The following is a 16,022-nucleotide window of genomic DNA, read 5'->3' on the forward strand; positions in this document are numbered from 1 at the left end:
AATAAAAAACAGCATTTATTTGAAATAGAAATCTTTTGTAACATTATGATTGTATTTGCTGTCACTTTTGATCAGTTTAATGCACCCTTGCTAATAAAAAAAAAATCTTGGTATTTTATGATGATTTCCACAAAATTATTACGCAGCAAAAGCTGTTTTCAACATTGATAATAACAAGAAATGTTTCTTAAGCAGCAAATTAGCATATTAGAATGATTTCTGAAGGACCATGTGACACTGAAGACTGGAGTAATGATGCTCATTAAAGTACATACAGGCTAGAATATCTGACATTGCTGTCCTTCCCTGTCTCCTTTTCCCTCTGTTGCAGGTGCTGATTCCCATCTCCCTCTATGTGTCAATAGAGATTGTGAAGCTGGGACAGATTTATTTTATTCAGAATGATTTAGACCTGTATAACCCAGTACTGGACACAGGAGTGCAGTGCAGAGCGTTGAACATCACAGAAGATCTTGGACAGATCCAGTACCTGTTCTCTGACAAGACGGGAACCCTCACAGAGAACCGCATGCTGTTCCGCCGCTGCACTGTTGCAGGAACGGAGTACCCTCACCATGAGAATGGTCAGTTTACTTCACAACAGCCTTCAAAATATACCCGACTGATTCTTTGGGCATGCCATTCAATAAGGATAAGAGTTGAAACTTTCAACTGAAATGTTAAATTGATTGTCTGACTGGCTTTTGATCTCAAAAGTGGTTAAAATACAGTTGATTTATGGTCTAAAGAGATTTTACAGAATGTTTTTTAAAGCTGTCACACTTAGCATGCTAACTTAATATATTTATAAATTGATGAATATTAAGATATTTATTTATTTATTATAAGAACAGTAATTATTAAAATTTTTACCAAATTTACCATATTATGGTTTACTTTTTTTATTCCGCTCTCTGAAAACTGGTAATAAATCATGGGATTAGTTGGGATTATATTATATTAACAGCCATAATTAAATGGAAATTGTGTGTGTGTGTATACAGTGCCTTGCGAAAGTATTCATACCCCTTCATTTTTTGCCTTACGTTAAAATTTATTTGATTTTGTCTTTATATTATCCAGCTTACTCTTACTAGTTTTTTTCTAGATATTATTACTAATTTGCTTTACTATTTCACAAAATATAACTGGGTGTTTATTCAATTAGAGGTACCGTCATAATATTTAGGGTGTTTGGAACACTACCTCTTAATAACTTGTGCTATTTATATAAGATATTGATAGTGTTCTAATGATAACGATTGAATGTTTGATAGTCCCCTGCTTATGATCATGTTTACTTGTAACTCTTCAGCGATTTCTCTGGAACAGTACGAGGAGCAGGGCTGTGGCGATGCAGATCACTCTCTCACCCTGAGGTCACGCACTAGCAGGAAGTCACTGAGCTGTAAATCGCTCAGCTGCAACCGGAGTTCAGTGTCCCTCAATACCCTCACTGCAGAGTCTGACACACACTCAGTCCACGACACACTCCGCAGACACACACCTGGAGCCGGGGCCTTCAGCAGCACCATGGTGAGACAAGAACAGACTTATCTTTAATATTTACTGTACATGTGTACTTTTCCATGTCTTTATTACTTTATTACTTTATTCCCTGTATTAGTTATCTATTAATTTTTACAGTAACACACACCTCAAGTTTTTATTGTCACGGATATGACGTTGTGTCATTTTGTCAATTGTCATCTAGGAGTGTGCCGTCGTTCCAGACCCTCAGCTTCAGGCGAGGCTGAACACACTGTCTTCACCCATGCGTTCCCCTCTCCGACAGCAAGCTGCTGAAATCTCTCACATACTCGACTTCTTTCTCGCCCTCACTGTCTGCAACACCGTAGTAGTTTCCTCACCTACTCAGCCGAGACATGTGGTATGAAGTCTTTCAACTGATAGTCTCAAACTCATGCTATCATTTTTTTGGTCACACTCTTATTTTAAAGTCCAAATTCTCGCTATTAACAAACCATTAACTATGGTTAATTTTGCCTCAATAAACTCCTAATTTGCTGCTTATTAATAGTTAGTTAGGTAGTTGTTAAATTTAGGTATTGGGTAGGATTAGGGATGTAGAATATGGTCATGCAGAATTTGTGCTTTATAAGTATTAATAAACAGCCAATATGTTAATAATAGGCATGCTAATAAGCAACTAATTAATAGTTAGTATTGGTCCCTATACTAAAGTGTTTTTCAGTGTTTTCCATTTTTCATATTCACCAATTAATATTTTAAATAATACAGTAGGGCTTTATTATTTTTAATAATACAGTGATGCTTTGATTGGTATTTTTACAGGCTTCTGTGAATGTAACTGAATTTAAGTGTTCTGATACAAGCATTTTATATGAAAAAAAAAATGTGTATAAACCGTACAATTAGTATGGCAAGTGCTAAATGTGTGGTCACTTAGCAAAATTTTGGTAGAGGCAAATTGAGGGCAAAAGAGATCCATTTCAGACAAAAGGATCCATTGTCTATTGTCAATAGTGTAGGGATTGCCTGAAGCACCACTCACAATGAAGTCACTTTCAAACCAAGCAGTTTTATAGTCAACACTGCAAATCTGCATGTCCAACTTGAACCCAAAATCTGTGTGGGTGGGGAAATCTTTTGCTCTCTTTTGAAATTCCAGATCACGTTTATTTCTATTGAATTGACTACATTTCACCTATGAAAACTGACAAAACTGTGGTAAATGTGATGATCGTACTTTTAAAATGTGTCCAGTTGTCTTTTAAAGCAAGAACCTGAAACCAGTCAAAATATACAGGGCTTTTTAAAAAACACTTTGGCGTCTATATCCGCTAAGCAGAATTTTTGGCATCACTTTATTTTATAGTGTCTTTGTTATGTGTTGCATGTACTTGCTATAGTAATAACAGTATATTATGCATAATTAGATTAAACTAAACCAAATCCAAACCCTAACCCTATAGTAAGCGCATAGGTACAGTAAGTATGTGAGTATTGTATGTTGTTAATTAATATTACTCAGTACTTAATTGTATAATTACACTGTACAAAGGACACCTTAAAATAAAGTGTAACCCAATGTTTTACTATTAAGCATTTCATTCACAATAAATATGCTGTAAATAATAAATGATTAAATATGCAGGGTTCCTATTATTATGTTTTTTTTTCAGGGTTCCTAAAATTAAGTTTGCTGAACAATCTGATATAGATTCTTAAAATTTCAGTATTTATCTTAATATGTGCCAGTTTTTAATGGATGTGTTTCACTGAACATTATTCATAGCACACTTCCATTGGATGTCACCTTGCAGGAACAGACTGGCCTTAGCAATGGATTTAGCATTATTTTCCAGTGGGCCAGTCATTTTTTGGGCTGGCTTTCAAACTGAATTAATCTTGAAACAATTCAGTCTTGGCAGAAATTATCTTTTATTATTGCTGAAGCATAATCAAATTAGGCAAAATATTAAATAAACCCAGATTCTGTATGGGCATTTATGTGTGTTGATGTGAATTGTGATTAATATTCATTTGTAATATCAGGTTCAGATGCCCGTGTTTCGCACACCCCTGCGCTCTCTAGAGGAGATGAAGGCTATGTTTCAGAAGCTGAGTCTGCCTCGCTTTCCCTCATCAACTAGTCAAAACACAGACACTCCTCCCAGCCTAACCAAGAAACTCTTCACCCGGGGGCGTTCGGCTTCCTACTTCCCTAACAACAGCCCGCAAACACCCATCACGACCCTACAGTCACCCACCGCACACTCTGGCACCCCTTCAAACACCCCAACCACCCCCGTCACTCCAGCACTGTCCAGTGGGGCGTGGAGCGAGGACGTGGACGACATACAGAAGGCCAAAGATAACTCTGCTGATGAGTCAGAGAGCGATGATGAAGATGAGGCAGAAGAGTTGCTGTACGAGGCGGAGAGCCCGGATGAGGCGGCATTGGTGCAAGCAGCGAAGGCCTATGGGTGTACTCTGCTGGGCCGGTCCCCAGAGCAAGTCCTTGTGGCTGTTCCAGGCACTGGGCCGCTGTCCATCCCTCTGCTTCACGTACTGCCATTTCATTCTGCCCGCAAGAGGATGTCTGTGGTGGTGCGCCATCCACTCACTGGAGAGGTGGTCGTTTACACTAAAGGAGCTGATAATGTCATTATGGAGCTGGCTGAAGCAGGTATGTGAGGTGACGTCTTTTAATGTTTATTAAGGTTGGTTGACACTGTCCCAAACAATGCAAATGCTTCAGATATTGTACAGTCAGTTTTTGGACTTAGTTAATTGATAAACAGCATTCTTAAAGGGTTAGTTCACCCAAAAATGAAAATTTTGTCATTAATTATTACTCCCCCTCATGTCGTTCCAAACCCGTAAGACCTTCATTCTACTGAACGTAAACAACGCTGATTACGTTGATTACATTCTGGGGTACTCTCCTAAATGGCAGAAGATGGTAACTTGGGGAGAAGATTTGTTGAATAAGTTATGTTATTATTGTTTTCAAAGCGCACAAAAAGTATTCTCGTAGCTTCGTAAAATTACGGTTGAACCCCTGATGTCATATGGACTATTTAACCGATGTCCTTGCTGCGTTTCTGTGTGTTGATCTTGGTAATATCCTTGCTGTCTATGGAGGGTCAGAGAGCTCTCAGATTCCATCAAAAATATCTTAATTTGCGCTCCGAAGATGAACAAAGGTCTTACGGGTTTGGAACGACATGAGGGTGAGTAATTAATGACAGAATTTTCATTTTTGGGTGAACTATCCCTTTAAAGCAAGATAGATTTACTTCATAAGCAAAATGACATAATTTTAAAATTAAAGGAATAGTTCATCCAAAAGTGAAAATTTTGTCATCATTTACTCATCCTCATGTCGTTCCAAACCTGTATAAGTTTCTTTCTCATGTTGAACACAAACAAAGATATTTTGAAGAATTTTGAAGATCCAAACAGTTGTTGATTCCATTGACTTCCATAGTAGGGAAAGAAATACTATGGAAGTCATTAGGGACAATCAACTGTTAGATTACCAGCATTCTAAAAAATAACTTTGTGATAGTTGTGATTAGTGATAGTTCAACCAAAAATGAAAATTCTGTCATCATTTACTCACCCTCAAGTTGTTCCAAACCAGTACGAGTTTCTTTTGTGGAATGTAAGAGAAGAAATTTTGAAGAATGTGGGTAACCTACAAGCAGTTGCTTGTCCCCACTGACTTTCTAGCATGTATGGGAAAAAATGCTACAGAAGTCAATGGGGACCAAAAACCGCAGAAGAAATTAATAAATACAGGTTTGGAACAACTTGAGGGTGAGTAAATGACGACAGACTTTTCATTTTTGAGTGAACTATCCCTGTGGAATTTTTATTTTTTTTTAAATTCAGAATTAAGTGACTATTTTTCTTTCCCCTATTGCAGATATTTTTGTAACATCTCATACTGCTGACATCTCATGTTACTTCTGCTTAGATATTAAGGATTTAAAAAGGCCTCTTTCTGTTGGTTCAAAGGAGCGAAGCACTCTGAGGGTGCGGTCAAATTTAACTATTGTACGCCAAAATGCAGTTCTCTCAATAGGAATCTGTGCAATTGGGAATTCTTTGCTTATGAAATTTAATCAAAGTGTCTGCAATGTGACCGTGCCTTGAGACCTCTGAAAAGAATCAAGTGTGAAAACACTTGAGTCATGATCCCCTCAAGTGTGTGAAGTACTGTATGTTTAGAATATTACAGACATAAGAGAGTTTTGCCCTTTCAGTTTGCAAACTGTATAATATAATTTACATAAATACAGCCTTTTGAAGTTTAAGAAGCACACTGGTCCATAATGTAATTTAGTTTTAATTCCAGTAAAAGGAGTAGGAAAAATGAACATTTGCTGTATTTACTCACCCTGAGGCCATCTGAGATGTAGGTGACTGTCTTTCTAAAGTAGAACATTAAAGATGATGGTCCCTGGTGATTCATAACATGCAAGTCAATGGGTGCTGTCACTTTGCCAGTCAGATTGAGGGAAAACAGATACAGGAAAGTCCAGATTAATACATTGGCTCCTGAAGATATATTGAGGCCTTATGAAGTAAAACTATCAGTCTGTGCAAAAAAAACAAAAACATTTTTTACAAAATTATTACTTGTAATCCATAGCCTTGGGCAATGACGTGTTTAATTGTGCAGCCCTTCGTGTTATAAATTTGGATGCTTGTTGTCCCAGAAGTGTTGAACCCTATAAACTCATGTCTTTTGTTTTGACTGTGTGTGCATATGGGGTGCAGCTGAATATGGTTTCTGTAGGGAGATCATGGAACGGACGCAGAGACACCTGGACCAGTATGCAAGAGAGGGACTGCGCACTCTCTGTGTTGCTAAAAAAGTATGTCTTTATCTCTCACTTCCCTTATTTGCAACATTAATTATCTTCTGTTTGCATACAGCACTGAAATGCCTCTGCATGGAGGTCGAGTCTTGAAACAAATTGTCGGCATATGATTGACAGGTATTGGAAGAGCAGGAATACAAAGCCTGGCTGAAGAGACACGAGTATGCAGAAACCAGCATTGAAAACAGAGAAGAGCTTCTGCTTGAATCTGCCGAGAGACTGGAAACTAATCTCACATTATTGGGTGAGATACTAAGACATTGAAGACAAAAATGAAATCGTCTGGAAATTTTATTGTGTTTTGGTTGTCCTAGCCTATTTGTGTCTTGGCTTCCAGGGGCGACGGGTATAGTAGACAGCCTGCAGGAGGAAGTGCCTGAGACCATTGAGGCTCTGCAGGAAGCTGGGATTAAAGTATGGGTCCTCACCGGGGACAAACAAGAGACTGCGATTAATATTGCTTTTGCTTGCAAACTCCTCAGACCTACAGACCACATACTGATGGCTAATTGTGACAGCAAGGTAAGTAGAGTTGGTGGAAAAATGAGACTAAGGCTGCTGATACGCGGGGCAACTTTTTGAGCAATTTTGGCTGGCAACTTTTTTTGAGCAATGTTTCTTGGGCACTTTCCCACTGAGAATGGGTAACAAATTTCTATCTGGATATTTTAGATCGGTCGTTGGCTCTGTGTCTCACCTTGTTGCCCATTGATGGCAATATTTCCCAAAGTTGCCCAGCAACATTGCTCAAAAAGTTGCCCAATGTATCATCAGCCTGAATGCTGGCCATTCAATGCAGCTGTTGACTACAGTAGTCTGTTTACAACAGACAATGAAAAACAAAATGTGGCTTGGAGAATAGAGCTCATGCTCTAAATATTTTGTGTGGTGATGCTTATGTGCAGGCAAACATTTTCCATATAGTTGTGACATTTTCCATATGTTACATAATACAGAATATTTAAAAAATCTAGGTGGATCAGAAAGACTTTTTCTATCTCTACTGGTTTTTGGGATTCCCGTTAATTTGTACATGCAATTAATCCAATTAAAACCAACCTAGAAAATATCACAAAAACAAAGGCAGAGACACCCATATGCTCAGTCTTTTATGTTAAAATTTATATATAACTGGAATCTAAATTACTTTTCTGTGTGTGTGTTTTATCCCTCAGGAGACATGTGAGGCTCGACTTCATGAGTTACAACATGAGATCAGACAGGTCACAAAGGAAGGCGTGTCTGAAGATGATAGCTCTGACTGTGTGTTGGTCATTGACGGCCGTACGCTGGACTACGCTCTGCAGAAGGAGCTACAGGGCTCGTTCCTGGAGCTCACATGCTGCTGTCGCTCAGTCATATGCTGCAGATCAACTCCTCTGCAGAAGAGCCAAGTGGTGCGGCTCGTCAGAGACAAGCTGAAGGTCATGACCCTGGCTATAGGTAAGGGCAGTGAAAGGTCTGATGAAGGCGTATGGTTGAATGTCAGTGCAGAATGTTGTTCAAACTGAAATGTGTGATGCTTGTATTCAGGTGATGGAGCCAATGATGTCAGTATGATTCAAATGGCAGATGTTGGCATCGGCATCTCAGGCCAGGAGGGCATGCAGGTACAATACAAGCAGAAACTAGGGTTGGACAAATTTCAGCAATTAAGAATTCACTACCTTGCAATTAATTATTACAATTTAAATATAATATTTTAATATGTAATTTATTCCTGTGATGTCGTCAGTGTCACCTGATTATTTAGAAATCATTCTAATATGCTGATTTACTGGTCAAAAAATATTTCTTATTATTTATTATCATAAGAATTATTATTATTTATAATATTTTTCGGAAACAGTGATGCATGTCTTCGGGAAATAGAATGATAAATATGAAGTTTCATCAAAAGTTGCATTTGTTTGAAATAGAAATAAATATTTTGTAACATTACCAATGTCTTTACTGTCACTGTTGATCATATTAATGTAAAAAAAAAATTAAAAAAATCTTACTGACCCCAAATCTTTTAACAGTAGTGTATGTCGAAACAAATATTTATTTAATTTAAAAAATGTCAAAACCAATAAACACCACAATCTAAACCATTAAATGTCCACTACATTGTTTACACATAGCTTTATAAAATATTGACATCGAAATTTGAATTGACTAATTATGTAATAAAGTGAGCTCTAACCACACTAATGTACCAACAGTACACTAGTTCAGATTGATGCACAACCCTTGAAAACACACAACACTTCCTTTCATCTCTGTCTTGTTCCTTTTATCTCAAGCGTACTTGAAGAAAAGAAAAATAACTCAGAGTAGAATCCACTCTTTACACATGTTGGACAATTCATTTTTATAGATTAATATAGAATTAATTGGAAAGAACAACTATGTAAAAGAATATGTTTCCAGTCCCACTTTTTACTGATTGTGTGTGTGTATACTGTATGTATAGGCATATATTTTTAATATGTATATATATATATATGTGTGTGTGTGTGTGTATATATGTATGTAATTTTTCCCCCCTCCAATTTCTCTTTATAGTTAAAACCGTGTAGTTCATCTGATAAAACAGATCTCTTTTCCATATATAGGCGGTGATGTCCAGCGACTTTGCTATCTCTAGATTTAAGTTCCTGAGAAAGCTCATTTTGGTGCATGGTCATTGGTGTTATGCTCGTTTGGCTAACATGATCCTCTATTTCTTCTACAAGAATGTGGTGAGTAATACACACATTTACACAGTTCCTCATGCAGCCTTATCTTCTGAATCTGTGCGGTCCTGACTTGTTCCTTTTCTTTTCTCATGTAGATGTACGTGAACCTTTTGTTCTGGTACCAGTTTTTCTGTGGATTTTCAGGCAGCACAATGACCAACTCGTGGGTTTTAATCTTCTTCAACCTGCTCTTCACCTCCGTCCCTCCAATCATATACGGCATGCTGGACAAAGATGTGTCCGGCGAGACGCTCCTAGACCTGCCTGATCTCTACAAGTCTGGACAAAACTCGCAGGTGGACATCCTGTCTCACACTCCGTTCCATTGTGTTGTTTTGCAGTGTGTTGTACATGCTTATGAATATAGTGATGGCTTATGTGATGCTTGATTTTCAGGCCTATCTTCCATCAACATTCTGGATGAATATTCTCGATGCGTTTTACCAAAGCCTAGTGTGTTTCTTCATACCTTACTTTGTAAGTCATTCTAAAGTTCTTCACTTTACTGAATATCATAATGTTTAATTGTCAGAGTAGTGCTCACATTTAACAATTTATATTGTTTTTTTTTGTTGTTATGAAGGCATATGCAGGGTCTGATATAGGGGTATTTTCCTTTGGCTCTCCAATCAATGGCTCCGCTCTCCTCATCATCCTCCTGCATCAGCTCATAGAGAGTCGCACAGTGGTGAGCCAATCACAGTTGTTCACTGCTATTTTGTTTCTCATCTATAATGTTGTGTAATATGTAAAGTACATCTTTAGAATAGTTATTGCATTCCATGACAAATGTAACATGAAGAGCCAGATTTACTAACAGCTTGCGCCAGCGCAAACTGTTTTTTGGCATTAAAATAGTACTGTCAGGATTTACTAAAGATGCGCAGTGAAGAATTAGCACTGAAAAGGTGTGGGCACAGTTATTTTTGTGCCTGACCTTATTGAATATTAATTTGTAGGAGATTCCCTTTCAGACGCAAAATTTATGGGAAGAGAGTATTAAAATGAATCACGCAACACGATTTACTAACATTTGTGCTTGTCCAATTACTGGTATTTGCGCCATTATTTAAGGCCCAAAAAAAGTCTTAAATGTGTCTCAAAGCAGGCGCTAATTTGCGCTGCTCTTGGTAGATTGCGCTGGTCATTATGGATATACTGTGTTCTTTAATTTGCGCATTGTCAGTAAATCACACGCAGAATTTTCCCCTCCCATCAGTGCTTTTATGGAATTGTGCTCTAACTCTAATTTGCCCTGTTTAGTAAATCTGGCCCCAAGTGTGACGACAAAACACTATCAGTCAAAAGATTGGAATAATTGAGACTTCTTAATGTTTTTGGAAGATGTCTGTTATGCTCACCAATGCTGAATTTATTTCATCAAAATGACCAAAGAAGTAATTTTGTGAAAAATAACTATTTAAAAAATGGGCTTTCTATTTTAATATATTTTCAAATTAAATTTAGAAATGTCAAATGTTTTTCCTGTTTTTTTCTAAATTAAATTTCCAGCAGTAATATGCTAATTTGAATTAAAAAAAGATTTAGGCCTATTCCAAATGTTTGATTGGAGGTTTTGCCCCACCCATGGTACAGTCCTGTTGGCCCAAGATACAGCTTCACAAAACTGTACATTAAAGATCAAATATCATTTGATTGACTGTATACACGATGTCACATCACAAATTGCGTCTGACAGAAATCACCACAGTAACAACACAGTATTGAGGTAATCTTGTCACAAAATGTACATATCATACCAGGATATTTAAAGTCTTTATTTATGGGTGACTGTTTCTGTATCTTCTGCTAATGCTGGTCTTGTGTTTTTTTTTTTCAGACATGGATACATACTGCATTGCTGCTCTTCAGTGCCTTGTTCTATTATGCCTTTGTTCTGTTGTTCAGCCTTACGTGTGTGACGTGCAATTCTCCCACAAACCCCTTGGGCATTGAGACAAAAATGATGTCTGAGCCGGTCTACTTCCTAGTATGTGGACTTACCACAGTCCTGGCCCTGCTACCTAGGTATTACACACACATCTGAATCAGCTCATTTACATACCAGTCACAGTAACGGACTGTAACACACTACTTTTAAATAATAAGGCGATTATTATTAAGATGTTTACATGTCACAAGCGAACCTCTTCACTCCCGTTTACATGCAATTATTCTGATTATTCGCAAAGACATATGGTTATTTTACCGCCATTATTTGCACACCCAACAGCAGGTTCAAATGAAAAACATGTCTAGAGATGTACTAGACGTTTGCCCTATGCTGCACCGCTTTCTTTGTCCCACTTCATTTAGCGATTCTTAGTGAAGGGAAAACTTTAGAACAATGTCAGGGAGTTCATTCATGAAATGATGTAAGCAACACACAGCATCTGTGTATATCCAAGCACATTCTCACTTTGGTCAGTGCAGTAATAATGTGATTAAGGTGTTTATATGCCTGTTTATTGCCATTAAAATTGGCATACGCCACATAGTTTAATGTGATTATGGTTTCAACAATTATGAGCTTAATCGCATTAGTTTGATTGAGGTATTATGTTGATGTGAAGTAAAGTTTAATTGCGATATTGCCAAAATCCCATTATAATCGCATTACGAGGGTGCATGTAAATGTAGCGCTGTTTCAAAATCCAGTGACCTGACTACCAAGATGGCATGTTGAAGGCTAGAATAAACTACATGACTTTTAAAATCCGAACAGATTTTAGGCATCATACACTTGCTGACTTTTCAAATGGCGATAGAAAAAAACTGGGCATCATACACTTAATAAATGTATGCGCTGCATGTTTCAGAGTGAAGCATGGCTCTGTTTTCAGACATGAGCATCTCATGATCTGCCAGTGTTTGCTGGGTCTCAGAGTAGCTCCATCTCTGCATCTTCTCTGAGTTTGGGTCACTTCAGAGGGATAGTTCACCCAAAAATGAAAATTCTGCCATTAATTACTCACCCTTATGTCGTTCCAAACCCGTAAGACCTTCGTTAACATGTGCCAACTATCTTCCCATAATTCTAATGAGAAGCGCTTATCAATATAACCTTCTCCCTGACATTATTGTACAATAAAGACAAATTAATTATAATTATTATTTTTACAGTCATATTGATACATAATAAAAATTTTGGCCCTACAAACAAGCACAGCAAACAATATATGTTTTAAAATATCAAACATGTTTGATATCCTCCAACTGGATAGAATCAAAATCTGTCAACTCCATCTGCTAAAAACATGCAGACTGACTGACGGTCGACTCTTTCGGACTACAAATATGGACAAAAGTCATGTTGTGTATTTCAGCCTTTAGACACACTTCCGACACAAAGATTACTTCTAGGTTTTTTCCTATTTCTAAGGCAATGCTGCATATATCTTTCACAGTAAAGGCAAGAACCTGCATGTACAAAATTGTATAGTGTGATTTAAGCTAAAGAAGCAACATTATTTACACTGTTATTTAAGAACTGTTATTGAAATCCAGTCTTGACAAACTAGTTTTCAGTTGTTCCCAATTCAAGTAGATAGGATCTATATTGTATTCCTTTTACCTGCATAGAAAAGATGCCTGTGGGTGTTGCCACAGTAACTGGTAAAAAAAAGACTTCTGACAAACTTTATTGGAATCAGTCTCTCATGGTTTTATCTTGTCATGATGGTACGGTGTAATTAACTCTTGGCTCTTTCTGTGTCACAGGATCCTGTGTCGTGCCTTTTGTAGCACTATCTGTCCATCTGACCTGGTGAGAGCACAGAAAATGGAGATACTCTCAGCACAAGACTATTCCACGAGTTTACGGCAGTGGAAGGAGAACAAAGCTGCTCAAAGACTGTCCTCCAGACACGTCCCTCAGAACCTCAGTGTGAATGCTGACATGCCCCATTTAACAGAATGTATAGCTGAAGCAGGCGCTGTTCTCTCATGACCAATAAGAAAGTTGCCCTTGATCATGTAAACATGGTCATTAGTTCAAATAGTGACCATATATTCTTGCACTTTAATGATCGGCAGATACTCTGACCAGTCAGACATCAGATCTGGCTTTTCTCTGCCCAGCAAGTGTTTTCACAGTGATGTACAGTACCTGGGCTCTGTGGAGCTTACAGATGAACTGCATCGCAAACTCATTCCAGTCCAGTGATCGCAGAATAGACTTGGAGTCTGGCTTTTGTAGACAAAAGATATTCAGAGAAGAAATTTTTACATTTCACAAGGCTGTGCCTGTGGCATTTTTAATTACGCAAGAACCTCAGAGTTGTGAGGATGAATTGTGGGTTAGAATGTGGCTAGTGTTTGCCAACATAGTGTGGCTACTTTGCTCCTACTTAAATGCAATACTCCATTTTTGGCTATTGAGGGTAAAAAATTCAGAACTTCACAACTGCATAGACCATGAGAAAATGAGCTCGCACACTTCCCATAACACTAACATGTGCGTAAACTAACACAAATTCCCACAGTCATATTTATTCTAGCAAACTGCAAATGATGGTCTTACTCTTTGAGAATATAGGAATGATCAAATTAAATGATTTTTTTTCTGGTAATCTCTTAATAATTAGAAGAAGCATGACTGTGTCTGTTTGATACTGTATCTGATCATGGAGAAGTTCAATATCATGAGGCCTTTACATTAAATGAACCTTCCATGCTCAGGAATAAAATGAGGCGAACATAAACAGGAGCTAATGTATTTGTGAACCAAGGTCCTTGATGTCCATTTGTGTGTTCAATCTGAGAGTGAACATACTGACTGCATGCATTACAAATGGACAAGTCCAGTATTTTATTATGAATGCTAGATTGCTTTTTATACTTCAATGCAATTTTATTTTCATTGCGAAAGTGAATGCTTGAATTTTGAAAATGTGAATTAATAATCCAGAATGATCATCTAAGATGATTTTGAGTCATTGACTAGAAAACATTATTTATAGTCATTATTTTACATCTTATGTGAGCCATTTGTAAATTTGCAATAAAATACTCAAAACGTTAAAACTTGACTACTGCTAGAATATGAACATATACACAACAGGTATAAACAACAGAGGAAAGATGTCCAGACTACAAAATAAAAGTCTTTGTGAACCACTATAGTTGTATAACTGGGATAAAGGGTGATAATGTACACTCAATAGCAGCTCATAAGACATGCTTACTTTATTTTAAGTTCTCTTACATCCAGCTCCATGTTTTTTTTTGTGCTTTTTTCCTGGTGACTTCAATGTAAAAATTTAAGATGAAGTCACCCATAGTCATTTTTACTACTGTCAGCAGTCATTTTGAGTCACAAGATGGCCAGGTTACTACAAAGTAAGGTTTTTTGTTACGGAACAGAACTGAGTACATTCACATGCAATATCTTTAAACAATGAAGGGCAAATTAACAGAAAAAATACAAAATGACTAGGGTATGGCACACACAAGACAGGTAACATACAACAGTTTTGATTCAGAAAAGGATACAATTAATAAAATGTCTGGTTGGGGCAAGTTGTCACACGTGCTGCTTTATTGTACAGAAATTAACCAAGTGTAAATTCAGAAATAGTTGCAGACAACTTTTTTTTTTTTTTTACTAAACTTTTGAAGAACTTTTCAAAGTTAGAAGTTGCATTTAAAGTCGACTTGGCTTAAAAAATGTTTGAATGGGCATGACACTTTTGCATAAGAGCGTTATAAGGATATGAGAGGCTGATATGGCGCTTAATATTGTATGGGGAAATGTGCTGTGGTCAGGAGATGGCAGCATAAACAAGTGTTAGCTATAAGTAGCCTACTATATTATATCACAATAGATTACACATGTACTTTAACTCGACTACATACACAATTCAACTAATCACTGCTGCTAACTCTTTCATTTGTTCTGATTCCTGAATTTAAGCTGTGACATTTTAATGTTGCTTTTTTAAATGCCACAGGTGAATGAAAAATAGCAAAACTACCATGTAATTTAATTTCTGATTTGTACAGTGGCATAAATGAGAATTTACCAGCTTTTGAAAACTCAAATGACTCCTCTGAAGACTCATCTTATGTAAATACTATGAAGACGAAGAAGAAGTAGTGACATTTTGAGGTAAATCAGTCTAATAATGTACTGGACATGTAAATTATTCTTCATAACCAAGTTCTTAATTAAAATGTATCTCTTTTTTCCCCATGAGGCCTTGAAACATTTCACAACTGTTTAGATTCAGAGCAGCTTTCAGAACTTTTGCACAAGCAAGTCTCTGTTCCAAAGCCTATGCAGCTCGCTTAGACAGCAACCTAATCATCATGGAAGTTCTATAAGTGACTGATTTGGAATGTTCTTCACAGGCAGCAACACAGATAGTGCTCACATGGGAGACTCAATTTCATTAGCATGTTGCTAAGTTTAATTTAGAGTCTAGAATCTTAAACAATTTCTTATATTTCACAGCCAGGGAGTGATCTGAGAAAACATTCTAATGTCAAACTGTACAGCAAAGATATGCACTTTACATTTTTATGTAGCCTATTAATTAAGCAGATGCTTTTATCCTATTCTTCTTTTATTTTCTATTGTCTACTTTATTTTTAGGGTCTGTTTAGAATAACAACCATATTGTACTTACTATGGCTATGACTCCTGAGCTGCCATACCAAAGCAGCAGACAGGGAAAATAGAAGTCCACAGGTTCAATAGCCAGTGGCAAAACATATACTTAAATCGTTAGCAATGTATGTGCCCTGGCCAAATAATTCTGCATAATATTATGGCCAGCAGCCATGTCACCTTGTAGCCCACGACTGGTTGCCCATTGAAGCTAAGCAGGGCTGAGCCTGGTCAGTACCTGTATGGGAGACCTCCTAAGAAAACTAGGTTGCTGCTGGAAGAGGTGTTAGTGAGGCCAGCAGGGGGTGC

The 16,022-nt window shown here is 37.3% G+C and overlaps 1 protein-coding gene across 4 annotated transcripts in view; it reads left to right on the forward strand.

The window, feature by feature from the left end:
• LOC107747560 (probable phospholipid-transporting ATPase VD) overlaps positions 1 to 14,209 on the forward strand; it is a 26,586-nt gene extending 12,377 nt beyond the window's left edge. For all 4 annotated transcript variants that reach the window (XM_016562138.1, XM_016562136.1, XM_016562135.1 and 1 more), the window contains exons 9-23: positions 332 to 584; positions 1,316 to 1,536; positions 1,715 to 1,891; positions 3,541 to 4,174; positions 6,277 to 6,374; positions 6,498 to 6,624; positions 6,718 to 6,902; positions 7,556 to 7,823; positions 7,914 to 7,990; positions 8,981 to 9,106; positions 9,199 to 9,399; positions 9,500 to 9,580; positions 9,687 to 9,791; positions 10,944 to 11,131; positions 12,824 to 14,209. In XM_016562138.1, the coding sequence (XP_016417624.1) occupies positions 332 to 584; positions 1,316 to 1,536; positions 1,715 to 1,891; positions 3,541 to 4,174; positions 6,277 to 6,374; positions 6,498 to 6,624; positions 6,718 to 6,902; positions 7,556 to 7,823; positions 7,914 to 7,990; positions 8,981 to 9,106; positions 9,199 to 9,399; positions 9,500 to 9,580; positions 9,687 to 9,791; positions 10,944 to 11,131; positions 12,824 to 13,052 (2,970 nt within the window). In that variant the 3' untranslated portion in view covers positions 13,053 to 14,209. The remainder of the gene's footprint in view (positions 1 to 331; positions 585 to 1,315; positions 1,537 to 1,714; positions 1,892 to 3,540; positions 4,175 to 6,276; positions 6,375 to 6,497; positions 6,625 to 6,717; positions 6,903 to 7,555; positions 7,824 to 7,913; positions 7,991 to 8,980; positions 9,107 to 9,198; positions 9,400 to 9,499; positions 9,581 to 9,686; positions 9,792 to 10,943; positions 11,132 to 12,823) is intronic.
• Positions 14,210 to 16,022: the final 1,813 nt, after the last annotated feature.

The sequence above is a fragment of the Sinocyclocheilus rhinocerous genome, unplaced genomic scaffold (assembly GCF_001515625.1).
Source record: "Sinocyclocheilus rhinocerous isolate Xijiao unplaced genomic scaffold, SAMN03320098_v1.1 scaffold469, whole genome shotgun sequence".
Taxonomy (NCBI): domain Eukaryota; kingdom Metazoa; phylum Chordata; class Actinopteri; order Cypriniformes; family Cyprinidae; genus Sinocyclocheilus; species Sinocyclocheilus rhinocerous.